Source organism: Plectropomus leopardus, chromosome 17 (genome assembly GCF_008729295.1).
Source record: "Plectropomus leopardus isolate mb chromosome 17, YSFRI_Pleo_2.0, whole genome shotgun sequence".
In the NCBI taxonomy this organism is placed as follows: Eukaryota; Metazoa; Chordata; class Actinopteri; order Perciformes; family Serranidae; genus Plectropomus; species Plectropomus leopardus.
Window position 1 is genome coordinate 24,377,009 of NC_056479.1, and position 14,946 is coordinate 24,391,954.

Sequence of the window (14,946 nt, forward strand, 5' to 3'; positions counted from 1 at the left end):
GCAATTTGTGGAACATTTTTTACCATGATGCATATTGCCTTTTCCTGCACCAATTTGCTCAGGGTCAAAGGTTAAATACTTGTGAAAGGCGTCTGAAAGCAGCACAAGAAAAGTGATGTCTCAAAGGGTTAAAATGTTTTGCTCTACTGCAAGATAATCAGAAAGCACACATCAACAGTGACAGTTGAAGTTAGAGACAACACAGATATCATTCGCTCAAAGTTTATTAAATACACATTGGAAAATAAAACTCTGTTACGATCCATAGCTTATTATAGCATGTGCATGTCTGCAAAGAAGCAGATGTGGAGGGATGACACGAGCACTGGGTAAAGGCTGTATGCAGATGATCTCTCACAGTCTTTGAGAAGTCTCACGGGTTTCTTAACTAAGATGCTGTGAGCAGAGTTGATCAGAACCTGACCAGCACAGTGTGGTATCATGCCTGGAAAAATGGCACAGTCTTATACCTGCAGCTAACACCAGTGATTTATTAACAGTTTTCATACAAAATTAGGACCCCCCCTGTCTAACAGTTTCATTTGCAAATGATTTTTAGAATATGGATACATTAATTTGAATTACCCAACTTACTGTACTGACATCAATGTGTTAAAGGGGACAGTCAGTATCTTTTGAAGTGGAGTTGTCAGAGGTATTTATCTGTTATCAGTGTGTTGCGTACAGCAGATGTAAGGTGGCAAACCTATAGTATGGAGAAGCAACATGGAAGTTACTCCTGCCACTTCTCCAAACTGGTGACATGTCAGCTGACATCTACTGTTTGTAATACGTGGACTCTGGATAGGTACCATACAACCCCACTACAAAAAAACTAAAAAAAAAATAACCCAGAACTATCCCTTTAATGCTTTCCACCTCCAGCATGATGCAGTTTGATTACACACAATTCACTGTTCATCCACAACAAGCCCTTTTTTGTTACTGATCCTATGATCTTTTTTAATCAAACTCCATACATACATGTTTTATAATACTTAATGAATATTAGCATCCTGAGCTTTAGTGTCGAGTGATCCCATGAACATTTATCCTGCCAAAAATAGACACACCCATTCATATAACTGCATTAACAATCCAATCCAAACATTGTAAAATGTCACCACAATATATTGCTTACAGGCAGCTTTAATCCATAAGGAAGAAAGAATTTGGTCATCAGCCATCATTATTCAATACTCGTTGAACTCTGGTGCTCTGAAAAACAGTCTTGCATGGCATAAGAAGTCTCTTCAGTTTCCTGCAACGTTTTTGACACAATTCGTTTTTAACTTCCCTGTTCTTGAGTTATGGACAGTTAATATCTAGTGAGCCATTGGTGAAAGGTTGTCTTGGAGAATGTTATGTTCAAAACACTGACAGCCAGGCAATGAAATGATGTACTAAAGCTTGTTCAGAGTATGAAATGTGCGTGCAACAACCACACTGTAATGATTATTTTGCACAGTTTGGTTATTCTGGTAGACGGGTGCTGTATGCTGTGAGAAAATACTGGCTCCTCTGCATCCAAAATCAACGTTTAGTTAATTAGCTGGGCTATAGGTACTCTTCGCAGACCTACAGTATGTACAGTACTTTCAAGGCTTACAAATAGATAGTAGCTTAAGTGAACTATCTCTTTAGAAAGCGTCACTGACAGGAGGCGCTTCACTTCCATCCATCCACACAAACCAAACAGATGGACTGTAATTGTCTAATTATGTGCATGATCTCATTCAGCTACTGAACTGCCTCATTGCTTGAATCCAGTTTATTATTGCTGCCAAGAATATACATTTTATTAACTGAATTCTAAATTCATAACAAAGTAAAACAGAAGAAAGTGCAATAAAACAGTACTCTGACAACAAAAGCTAATCTTTTTTAAAAAAAACCCACAACCAATATCATGCATCGAGTCTTTTCTATGCGTCTAACACACATTTATAACATTAAAAGAACAAACACGAATGCAACAAACGGAGGATGAAAAAGTCAAATGTCTGAAGCACTTCTTCTGAGGCTCTCTTCCATGAGATTTCAGCCGTTGACACGACTCATACTGGCAACAGCTGCGAACATAACTATTGCTATTAACTTTTGAGTGGAAAAATGAAAATTATGTGATATGGATCATCACAGGACGTACAACTCTCTCTAGATACTTTTAGAATTTCTACATAACAGTAAAGAGTGAAGCACATGTGGTACAATGTTTCTGATACATAGGAGAGTTTGAAAACATTATTTCTCTCCTATATCCTAAAGTTTCACATCCTGTGTCCAGTGTCAGTGTCTTGCCAGTGCACCCAGAGTTCCTAACTGTGCTCCTGAGAGTGTGTGAATCCCTAAAGCAGACATACAGTATTGGATGACCTCAAAAGACACAATTTTAAATTACACCTCAAGGATGAGCCTGCAAAAATGCATTGTGAAAACTTAAAAGGACAAACACTTAAAACAAGTTGTTCTGTGAGTGATTCAGTATTCAACAGACCCAATGTGGACATTGTTTTTGCGCTGTTTGCCAGTTCTTCCAAGATGTCACACAGCGTAGGACATCACACTATGACTGAGGTGGCAAGTTTCAATTCAGTTCCTTCAGCAGTCGGCCACCAGATCTTGCACAGACTGGGTAATTGTTCAGAGTAAATACCAGTCACACCAGGCTACTGTATCTGAACTTGGCTGCAATGCAGACGACCTGAGTCATGCACCACGTCTGCTAACATTCATTTTACATCCACAGGGTACAACTGTCTCATTGCACTTGCAGCACATTGCACTTCCTTTCATTATGTCCATAATGAAGGACACAGATGTTGGTGCTAAGCCCATCACATTTGAGTAGAGACAATTGCTTTTAGAATGGCAACAGACTGAGCCGATCCACTGCAGAGTGCTCTTCCCATGGGACAGTTGCTGATCATGTGGCCGGCAGGTGCTGAATCTCTTCCTTGGACTACCTTCTTTTAAGTCGTGACAACCTAAAGACATGTGGGACACAAGTGTTAGGGCAAATACCTTTTACATAACATGAAAGGGTGCACAGAAATATATGTTTAGATTCACAAAGCCTCTTGTTCGTATCAGTTGCGAATGCAGATTTCAAAGGTTTTTGCTGCTTGACCTGTGAAGTAAGTAGCCTAATCTTGGATGGATTACTTTACAGGTCAACAGGACACAGGTTTTAGGGCCCAAATTAAAAGAGGCCCCTATGGCCTTCGCCTGCAAAATGTCGTTCAAATTACATTATACCGACCAGGAGGAGAATCAAAATGACAACAAAAACTATGAATAGACACAAGACAACTAAAAAAAAGGGAACAAAACAACCACAAAGAGACACAAAATGACCAAAAAACACACAAAGTGACCTCGAAGAAATATGTAATGACCTAAAAGACATATATAAGGACCACCAGGAGACACACAACAACAAAAATATTCATTATATTTAAGAAATGGAAAAACAAAAAAAAAAAAGAGACACAAAATGAATACAAGACACAAAACAACCAAAAAGGACACAAAATGACTTCAAATATACACAGAACTACAAAAAAGAGGCAAAACAACACAAAGAGACACAGGATGACCTCATAGAATGACCTGAGGACTACAATGACACACAAAAATACAAAATACATGCATAACAACAACAACAACAACAAGCAGATGCAAAACAACCACAAAGATACACAACATGAATACAAGATGACACAAAACAACAAAAATGACTTCGAATTCGGCTTTTTGCATGTCTGTGCCCTGTATCTTATGGTCTATAGTTTTAGTTCTGAGCATGAAACGGACCTAAATACACAAAATATCTAGTATGCACTTACTTTTTCACTGATATGTCTGTGTGAGAAAAAGGCAGCAACAGCATCTGCTTTGGGGCGTTTCTTCCCCACATCACTGACCAGGGAGTGTTCACGCTGGACCTCTGCATCATCTCCACCACTTCACTTTCTTTCACCTCCTCCAGGACCGCCCTGTCACTCAAGATACCCCTCAAACACATCCAGCTCCGTGTCCGTGTCATAGGGGACAGAGGCCGGGTCGGACAGCACCCCGAGGTCCACTAGCGCCTGGTCCATATCCTCAGGCAGAAATACTATCCCCACATTCAGGACGATGTACTCCATCAGAAAGGCATAGTAGAGGATCAGGACGTTCACAAAGAACAGGCCCAGATAAAACATATATGGGAGTTCGTCCAACAGCGATTCCACCGAATCTAACTGGGCATAGATTGGATGTGTCATAGAAAAGAAAGAGAGCCACGGGTTGGGTTCTTGTGCAAGGCCGGGCTGGAGTTACTGGTATCGCCGCTAGAAATATCTTTGGGGTGATGGGGCGTCCATTTCGGCTCGTCCCGATCTGCAAATAGTGGTTGAGATGCAGCTGTTTTATCTGTATGGTCCCGAAGAAAACGACAGAAATGCAGGCAGACTTGAGGGCTCAGGGTTCATAGCTAATAATAACTATCTTGCAGTATCAAAATAACACGTTAGCGAGCTCGACGCATTCTTGACATTGGTTCTTTGCGGAATTCACGCCATGCCAGCTGGCTAAGGCTAAAAACAGTAGCATGCTATGCTAGTGAAAAAAAAAACACGAACATTTCTATAAACTAAGTGTTTCGAGTTTTCTTGTATCCACAGCCATACCAGGTGATAGACAACGTTCATAAAAACACGCTTCAGTCGATGTTTTTAAAGCTAAACGTCCCTTCTAACATTTTTGCTAACTGCATCAAAACAGTCCCGACCAACAGCGACATCTGAAGCCTCGGCAGCTGATTGGTTCACCGCCTGGCAGGCTCTACTCTGATTGGCCCTTAAGTTGTCGATCAGCTCAACGGGCCCCTCGCGAGGACGTGTCGCGTGCTTTTATCGTCACCGCCACATAGAAGTGAATGTTGTAGTTTTTCACCATTCACTCTCCTATGCTGTATTATGTGTCCATAATAGGAGAAAAACTACAACTCCCAGACATACTATACACAAAACTGTTACGCAATGACCCCTCAGCGCTGCTATCGCCGCCTATCACCTTCTGTTTGCTAAGTAGCTATCTGTACGGGAAAGTGGGTGTAATGGATAGATGCGGACACTAGCAAAATAACGTGCCTGTCAAAACATTACACCCCTTTAAAATCACAACCATGTTTGGGCGGTCACGGAGTTGGGTCGGAGGACAGGGGAAAACGAAAAACATCCACTCGTTGGACCATTTAAAGTGAGTAGCTAGCATTAGATATGCTAACGTTAGCCTCTACGATAGCCGGTTGAGAACGGCTGTCAGCATTATCATTAGCTTAGTACTTAATAGCTGAAATAATAGTAGCTAACTACCTGTAGCTGTCCAGTCAACTAATATAATGTATGATTGTCGTGTTGTGTCTATTCTATGCGGTGAGGTAAGAATGCGTGTGAGCTAGCTGTTAGCTTTAGAGTGAAAATCCACCCTAACACAGAATTTACCCTGTACTACTCAAATGATTTTGGACACTATCAAACAGAGACTGTCCATACAAGCTGAATATCGAAGCATAACGAATTAAAGGGCTTGCACAGGTGTTCTTATTTCTTGTGTCTGATTAGCAGGACCTCTGCTCAGGTTGAAGTGATGATGAGATATGCAGATAATAAGTGATGTCTCCAAAATCTCTGTACCATAAAGAAACCGCAACTTATAATTGTCCCATCACAACAGGTGCAAAACAAAAAAGTGAATAGTAATCAAGCTTAGTGTGCACGCACCTATAAAGTCCCGAGAAGCATTGTAATCAGACAAACCAGGTGAAATCAACTATGTGAATGTACAGTGCAGGGGCCTTAATTTAGTGTTTTGTATGTTACAACATTTGGAGATTGATATGTAGATTATAATTTAGAGGCTACCTTCATGGGCTGATAAAAATTACTCCATTTTCTGCCCTTCTGTCTTAAATTTTTAAAAAATTTGATTTTAAACATCCAGATAGGTTTAATATTATTCTTCATAGCCCTGTAAAATTACCAATCTTGCTGTCAGTGCCCTATTAGTTTCTTGTTATGGTCTATGGAGCAGTATTATTTGATTTTCAATAATGCATTTTTGCATTAAACTAATCTTTATACACTATTCACATGCACACATACAAAGTATAATAACAGTCATGGTGCATAACATAAACTAAACCAAGAAGAAGAAAAAAAGAGGGGCATTAAAGGAAGGTCTATAAAAGAGAGTATAAATAAATAAAAAATACAATAATAATAATTTCATGAAAACGTGATTAATGCAATCTTAACTTTTTTTCAGAGGGTTTCATATAGTTGAAAGTATAGTAGTTATAGTTGTGATCTACAAAAGACGGCCAAGTTTTATGAAAAATTCTTTTTTTTTTCAGAAAAAATCTAATAATCTTTACAGAAGTGTTTCATTTTGTCATTTATGGGATCAGCCTGTATGCCTGAAGGCTGACAAACCATGATGTGTTCCATGCCATTTTTGTAAAACTATGTTTAAGTCTATGACTCCGAGAACCACCATAAGAGGATCTAAGTCAATATTTTATGCTGTCTATCTTTTTGCTCTAAAATTTGGAGATTGATTTGTATGAATTGTATCTGAGTTGTGCTTTTGCTACTTTTTTCCACAAATCTTCCCCTCATTTATGTCTCTCCATCAGGTATATGTACCATGTTCTGACCAAAAACACCACAGTGACAGACCACAACCGAAACCTTCTAGTGGAGACCATCCGCTCCATCACAGAGATCCTCATCTGGGGGGACCAGAATGACAGCTCTGTATTTGAGTAAGAACCAGTCCACGTCTTTTTGCGAGATCTCTCACCTGTAGCTACTCATGCAGATGCGATTCCTTGTGTGGGAATCAACCAAACAAATAGCGACAGTTTTGCATTTACATTTATTTACATTCACAAGGAATTTAAGACTCCTAGTCCTGACGTCTCTCCATATAGCAACATTACTAGCAACTGGGCTACCATGCTGCTCTGCTCTGGCGATAAATAATCAGAACTGTGTCTCTTTATCAAAGGGATTCCTGATTTCCACGCTGTCACGCTGGCTCTACACAAAATAGAAACATCTAGACTTGAGAATTCTTTATATTTGTGCAGAGAAAAGACATATCTCTATATAATAATAGCATTAATTATCGTATTTAAAGAAATATTCTGGGGAAAGAAGTGTCATTTCTGGGGACTCAGTGTCATAAAACCAAAGTGTTTTGTTTGTAATCAGAAGCAGCTTTGCAATTAGAGCTGCATGTCATCGCTTCTGTTTATCCACTTTACCACCTCTGGCTTTATTGTATGAAACAGGAAATGGCTTTGAAAAGCAGAAAAGCCACAGAGGATGTTGAAAGTACTTTGTGTGATCAAGATACGCTTAGAACAAACATGGACATAAACTCTAACTTTCTTGCCTATTTTTGGTATATATATAACTTTTTTTTCTGTTATATTTAATTATTTTTATTTTAATTATTTTTATTTTTATTATTTATATATATTTTTTCTGTATAGATATAGACAGGAAACATGGGGAGAGGCAGGGGCAGAAATGCAGCAAATGTCTAATGCTGTAATCAAATCAGTGACATTGCGCATATAATATGGTATGGGTTTGAACCGCTTATCCAGTCTTCTTTTTGATAATTATATTTTAAGATCAAGTCATCATGAACTGACTTCTGTATGTGTTTTTTGTGCACTCTTGTGTCTTTGTCCAGCTTCTTCCTGGAGAAGAACATGTTTGCCTTCTTCCTGAACATCCTGCGTCAGAAGTCAGGACGCTACGTGTGCGTCCAACTCCTCCAAACCCTCAATATACTGTTTGAGAACATCAGTCATGAGACTTCTCTATGTAAGTACCTGAATCAACACAGTTAGAAAAAAAATGGAAAAAGTTTATGCTGTAATGTTTTGCAATTAAATATCCTAATACATGTAATACTTTTTCATAAGATGTTGGTATTTTCAAGACCACAGCTTGATTCCTTTTTTATGTTGACGCATTTGGTAGGTTTTGTGGCTGTAATGGTGGTGGGAACTTCATAATACAACACATTGCTTTTGTATGAAAAGCAATATCTCTAGTGCAGTTTAGGGCTGGAACTAAGTTGTTCACAGTGTTGTAAATCAACATGTACATGTTTTTTGATGGGTTTTGTCGACTAAACAATGCAAGGCATGTTGCACCGCCTTTCTTTGTTGTGATATACAATGCAGAGCAGCCTGCTGCATTTTTTTGTTGTTGCTAAGCAACCACAGACTCACAGCTGATACTGTCATTTATACAGTGGGCTGCTATCTGTCATAAAGTAAGCAAGCTTTGCATTTAGGCAGATTTTAGAGGAATCAAAAATCACAGTCGTGTTATCGTCTCAACAGGAGTCTTTTCTCATGTTCACTGCAGGAGTCCAACCCCACTGATGATCTCATTATAGAGCAAAAATGAAAATAGTGCAGCTCACAAAAGGCCATCCTGCTAAAAACATGTCGTATGAACAAGCATGATCGGATCTCTTCTTGTTTCAGATTACCTCTTGTCGAACAACCATGTGAACTCCATCATCGTCCACAAGTTTGATTTCTCAGATGAGGAGATAATGGCCTACTATATCTCTTTTCTCAAGACCCTGTCACTCAAACTCAACAACCACACTGTGCACTTCTTCTACAACGAGGTGAGGCCGATAGACGGATGGGGGGGGGGGGTTAGAGGGAAGAAAGGAAAAACGAAGAGTATCTGTGAAAGTGGATCTTTGAAAGTACCAACAACTTTCACTCTGCACTTTTTCTTTCACAAAGAGGAAGGAAGAGATGAAAGATTAGAGGCTTAGCATTGAGAGAGTGACATAGAGAATGACAGTGTATTGGAACCGATTGGTAAAACCAGTAGGGCAGATTCAGCGAGAAAAATTAGGCTTTTGCTGAAATTCAGCAACTTAACTACTTGTGATATTTCACAGTGGTACACAAGATCCCTCAATGCAATAGTTATTGTTAAAAAAAAAAAAAAAAAAAAAAATTCACTGCTGGTAAATTTGTTATAAATCCAGAAGCTTTTTTGCATTTTATGCAAGTCGACCCATGTTTGCACTTACCAGGCTGTTTCCTTCCAACAGTCTTTAGCAGCACACTTCCCCTGACAAAACGTCAGCTTCCTGTCTGGATGGGTTGATTAAGCCAGCCTTGTCCTCAAGTCGTCTTTCTCCTCACCTGCTGAAACAAACACACAAGTGTCAGTGTTACTGTCATTCGAGGGAATGTTTCATTTATTGGTCCTTTTAGACCACAGTTTCACAACAAGATGTTGTTTTTCTGAAATTCAGTTTCAAAACTGTTATTATTCTTAATTTAAATATCAAATATTATCATTCAGGACTGTTGCTGTGTGTGTCTGTGCATGCTGTAATAGTGGGTGACACCAAAGAAAACGGATGACGTTGTTACCCTCTAATGTTTCAGCAGTATCTGTAGTCCTTCCGTTGGCCTGTGTGTGCTGGGGAAAGTTATTGGTGTACTGTCGATGGTAGCTTTGCCCCTGAAGCCAAAACCAGACCCAAAGTGTAGATCTGAGAGTATTTATATGTGTGTTTAGATAAACTACAACTATTTTATTTTATATTTATTTATTTTACTTGATTTATTGATCAACAATAAAAGTAAAACTTGCCTTTTTGGAATGCAAAGGAAGACATTTCTCTTTTCTGTGTGTAAAGTTTTATGCAACTTAGTGACATTTTGTCAATTTGAAAAACTAATATTTAGAATACAAAAGAACTTCATTGCAACCTTTTTTTTTTATAATCAAATGGTCTTGTTTATAAATAATCAGTCACTTCATTTTGTCATAATTTATGGATAGACTTTGGATTCTCCTCCAGAGGGTGCTGTTGGATAACTGATTACTTCAGCCACTTCTGTTGCTGTCAGATCTACACAAGTGACATTTTTGAGATCAGATGACTTACTCTTGGTCTGGGATTGGTGTCAGGGTCAAGTTTCTTCACTCGCTGTGACCTCTACATGTTTTTGGCACTCCACTGTGATTGGCTGGAGGTCGCAGTGACTGAGGAATGGTTGGGTAGTAGGATCAGGCACTGGCACAGAGAGAGATGGCTGTAAGATGCAGAGCAGCTCGTTTGTCATGAGCAGATTTACTAAGTGCAACATGCTGGTATGCTAATACATGTTGCCCATCTAAAGTGCTGTTAGATTGTTTGGAGGAGCAAAAGTCCCTCAAGTTGAGCTTGGTCTTTTTGTATGTCTGTCATGTTTTAGAAAGGGCAATAGACATCCAAAGCAAAAGGATACAATATGTTCTTTTACTTGATACTATATGAAGTGTGTCCTCTACAAGTCAGAGAAAAAGTACGTCACTAATCCATCCAATATTGCACCCATATTGACTTGAGTCATGAGACATTTATGTTGAATTCTGAAGGATTTTAGTTGGTCCACAGGGGAAATTGCCTGTGTTTCTGTATTTTTAAGCAGTGCCCAGATTTGCACTTAAACATTTGCAGAACGTTTTCTCAGTTAAATAGAAATCTAAACACCAGTTTTTACTCTCATTAAGTCATTTCTTATCAAAATGCGATACTGTTAAGAATTGCTCTCTCCACAAGCTGCTTTCTCTCTCTCTTTCGCTCTGTGGTCGTTTGTGGCCAGAGCACAGTGGTGCAATGCCGTGCCTTGCTCACTGGCGCCCCCTCTCTGTCTCCCACACACAGCACACTAATGACTTTGCCCTGTACACCGAGGCCATTAAGTTTTTCAACCACCCTGAAAGCATGGTTCGCATCGCAGTCCGGACCATTACACTCAACGTCTACAAAGGTGAGTGCCAGGAACACGCATGCGCACATGCTAACCATACAAACACACACAAGTGCATAGACACACTCACAAGATGCTGGGACTCCCTCTGCCTTTCTCTGTACTCCTGCCCTCTTGTCACTGCTGCTTCCGGTGCATGAGCATGACTAACAGGTAACGCTGTGATAAACAAACACACAGATTCAGTCTGCTGGAGTTTTGGCCTTAAATGTTTCATTGCCTACTAATGTATGTGACTAATCATCATTCTAATATAAAAGAGTGGCTCTCTAAGGCTTAAGTTTTTCAAGAAGTCCTGCAACCATAGTTAAAAAAAAAACTTTAAGAAATTATCCATTATTCACAAGAATTTTAAATATCTCTGATCATGTACCAAAATGGCTACAACTGATTTGAGTTGTTTTTTTTTTTTTACAGTAATACTGTCTGCTTTTAGGCATAAAGCAGATATTCTGTATACTGTCATATTCTGTATATGGTAAGATCTCCCTGTAACGCTTGAAACAGCCGTCAGGCAGTAGCTGTGTGGTTCTTTTTTGTTGTGCAAACAAACCACTTTGGGGAATAGTTGGTTACTTTGAGAACAAATGAAGGGTTTTATTCTGTATTATCAAATACTGATTATCTCTGTAATGTCTGCTGATACTTAAATTCAAACATTTGTACTTGTTTTTGTTTCTATCGCAACAAGCCAATTGTGATGTCCGTTGCATGCATTAATAAGGATATTTAGCCAGCATCAGATTTTCGTAATTAATTACATATTTTTCATTTGTATAAAAGATAACGGTATACTTTACTGTATGCATTATAAATCTTTGACCAAAATTTAAATTATTTTAGTTACACTAATTTACAGCCACAGTTATCCATTTATTGTATAGTCATTATTAACTTTTCTTATGTTATTCTTGACAACTCCTGTTAAGTCACTGTCATGCTTTACTTTTACACTTTACTGTATAATAATATGATCAAAGAAATGCTAACTTAATAATGCAAAAACAAATTCCTGCATTTTCTCCAAAAAATACAATCTGTTAGAGACCAATTTTTTGTTATGATTTTTGAACCTATGTACCTGAAACAGCAGCTAACATTTGAGCTTTGCATGTGTGCAAGACGCCAGGTAGCATCACCAAAAGGTTCAGTATCACTGCCTCACTTATCTCAAGTGTGCATAAAGGAACTAACTCTTTATCAAGTCCATTCTGCCCAGCATGCAAAGTGTTGTTGCAATCCCTCCAACAAAAAAAATACTGCAACCTGCAGGTTTTTCAAAATAAATGTCCTGTGAGTACAGGAGCAACACAGCAGTGATGCTGTGAGTCTATAAACAGCAGGATTGTTTTAAAGGCTGTGTTGCTTTCCACACTGTGTGTCTTCCTGCTGTCTCTCTGGGCTCCTCCGGGCTCTGTGCTGGTTGATGACACTCCAGGGGAGGCGGGTGGTGCATTTATTGGGTTTGGCTTTTCTGCTCACATCATGCTTCTCTTCACTAACATTTCCTCAACATACACTCACTGCAACATATCAACTATAGCGTCCTGTCTTTCTCCGTACCTGTTTGTATAACTGCATGTAACACTTTGCACAACTTTGCGTCTCACTTTGTCCATAAAGTCTTGATTCTGTAACTCCCAACAGTGACGTCATTACAGTTAGCTCAACTGACTTTAGCCACAGTAGAGGTACAAGTCATTTATAACGTAAACTAGTGGTGTGGGGAACATATCATTGCTGGTCTGGCCATGTGCTATGCTGTAGAAAGGAATCTGTTAAAGAGGGAAGCATCAACTCTGACTTTTTCCAGCATTTTTAAATTATCAGGGTACCACATAGAACATCAATATCCTAAAGTACATTCTGAGACACTGCTGCAATGGGAAATATCCAATGCATTGTGAGTTTATTCAGTGAAAGCTGTTATTGTAACAAAAAAAGAAGTTCAAATCATTTCAAACCCTTAAATGTAATTATTTTCCAAAATAAACCCATAACTTTAATTGGCAATCACGAGGATTTCAGTCCTGGTTGATCTGGTGACAATTATAGTTAGTGAAGTATCAGAAAATATGGATTAATAGAATAGGTAACTGACTTCATGGAGCAGCAAAGCAAACTATTGTTGTTTCAATAAAGAAGTCAGATAACACATGGACTTTTTCCATCACTCTTTAAACAAGTGTAATCTGAATTTACGCTGCAGATGGCATGATTCTGCAGACAGCAGGGCACAGTGAAAGGAGTGGTTTACCTTGCTAAGTTGACGGTTTGCAGCCTGTCACCTGCAGCTCCTGATCTAACAGCTCACAGTGGCTGCTCCTGGCTGATCTTTACTCCTTGCAAAATTTTAAACTGATCTGCTGTCAAAAAATGACACTACCGGAGACAATACTCCTTCATTTGCTACCCATCATGTGAATGGAAACAGTCAGTTGCAAAAAAAAAAATGCCACCACCACTCCTCCACCAAACGATTTATACACCAAAACAATAATTTAAAAGGGTGCAAATTATTAAAAATATTTATTAACACTGATCTGCCAACTCCATCAGATACACTGCATTTGACCTAACCACACCACTGAATGTTTGGGTTGTAGCCTCTGTGATAGTGGGCTTATCGCAGGTCACATTAGATTAAAGAACATATGAATAAAGGTTGTTCCCTAGATCTGGGTACAAAAAGGATCAAATGCAGGTGTCATCTGACTGGACATTTTTTGATACTACTTGATACTGTCAATATCTAATAGGTATTGAGCACTGACATCAAGCCCCATTTGTCCAAGAAGTCAGCCCGTGTTGCACCGGTTAGATGCTCTGTATGTGAAGCCCCAGCAGTAGAAAACTTTCGATTTGCATTAGAAGTAACTAAAAATAAATAATCTGATACTTATCTGATGTTAGTGGGTCATAGGCTCAACACCTTTGTATTACCTCATTCAGCGATAGATGGTGACTTAGACATTTAAATGACAGTCTTTGAGATCAGCACTTGCAGTGTCACCACACTAGAAATGGGTCTGTAGTTTCCAATAAAACTTTTTTCCCCCACATCTTAATGTTGAACATGTCAGTTTGATGCTTCCTACTGATTCCTTAGGTCATGTACTGCAACAAATGACAACCTGGAAAAGGATTTTCTCAGCATCTAAGCTAGCATGAAGATATTTTAGTCAACTTGTGCTACCACAGTAGTTTTTTTTCTGTGGTAACTCGCTGCTTATTTCTGTTCTCTCTTGTTGACATATTACACGGTAAAATAGCAATGTGATTTCCTAAAAAATAAAATGTTGAGGTAACGTGTAAACTCCTTTGCCAGATGTGTCATTGTTTGCAGTTAATTGGTTAAGATACCTGCGGGGTCCTTCCCAGCCTCCACCCCTTCACAGCCGCCCCTTTACACACATTAACCCTGTGTCTGTTTCCCCCTCTCCCTCCTCCTCCTTTTCAACAACCACTCCTACTCTTCCTCTCCTTGTCTCTCTCCTCCTCTCCCCCCTCCCTCTGCGCGCCCCATCTGCCTAACTCCAGTTTCATGTAAGTTGGTTCCATTCATTCAGTCTTTTTTTTTAGGGCTGGGTATCCTAGAAACATGTTTTCTTGTTATTTTCTTTCCTTTTAATTAATTAAAGTTTTCAAAGTTGGCTGATTTTATCAGTATAGATGCTGGCAATGACACTTGTCATATATAGATTTTAATGCCGCCAATTTGAAATGTTTACAAAAGATGGTTTAAAATGAGTAATTATAATCCATTACTTGTCAGTGTTTGTTGATACCCAGCCCTACTTGTACCTGATGATGTATTTGTTATAAATGTACTGTTATGAATATCCTAGCAATTCCTGTTTTTGTAAATCAGTCTGTATCACCACCTACACACATGCGGAAAAACCTGCATGCTTTTTTTTACAAATTTTTTTTGGTTCAATTGTACCACACACTTAATTCAGTTGAGCCCCACTTGTTGGTTGTTATTTTGGTGATGGGTTTGACAGTTTTGGTCACTGTGGTTATTTAGTCAGTGTCACCCTCTGATTTAATTATCACTTGATCCATTAAATGGA

At 38.9% G+C, this 14,946-nt stretch overlaps 1 protein-coding gene and 1 long non-coding RNA gene across 2 annotated transcripts in view; one reads left to right on the plus strand and one right to left on the minus strand.

Annotated features, from left to right (window-relative positions):
* Nucleotides 1-208: 208 nt before the first annotated feature.
* LOC121956621 lies at nt 209-3,992 on the minus strand. The gene is made up of 2 exons (XR_006106710.1): nt 3,849-3,992; nt 209-2,987 (listed from the first exon to the last, which is right to left on the minus strand). It is a non-coding gene; the product is annotated as an uncharacterized LOC121956621 (long non-coding RNA).
* Nucleotides 3,993-5,069: 1,077 nt separating this feature from the next.
* Nucleotides 5,070-14,946, plus strand: part of clec16a (C-type lectin domain containing 16A) — a 49,559-nt gene continuing 39,682 nt past the window's right edge. Inside the window, exons 1-6 of the mRNA XM_042504234.1 lie at nt 5,070-5,247; nt 6,686-6,814; nt 7,756-7,889; nt 8,564-8,712; nt 10,765-10,870; nt 14,411-14,416. Of these exons, the coding sequence (XP_042360168.1) occupies nt 5,174-5,247; nt 6,686-6,814; nt 7,756-7,889; nt 8,564-8,712; nt 10,765-10,870; nt 14,411-14,416 (598 nt within the window). The 5' untranslated portion in view covers nt 5,070-5,173. The remainder of the gene's footprint in view (nt 5,248-6,685; nt 6,815-7,755; nt 7,890-8,563; nt 8,713-10,764; nt 10,871-14,410; nt 14,417-14,946) is intronic.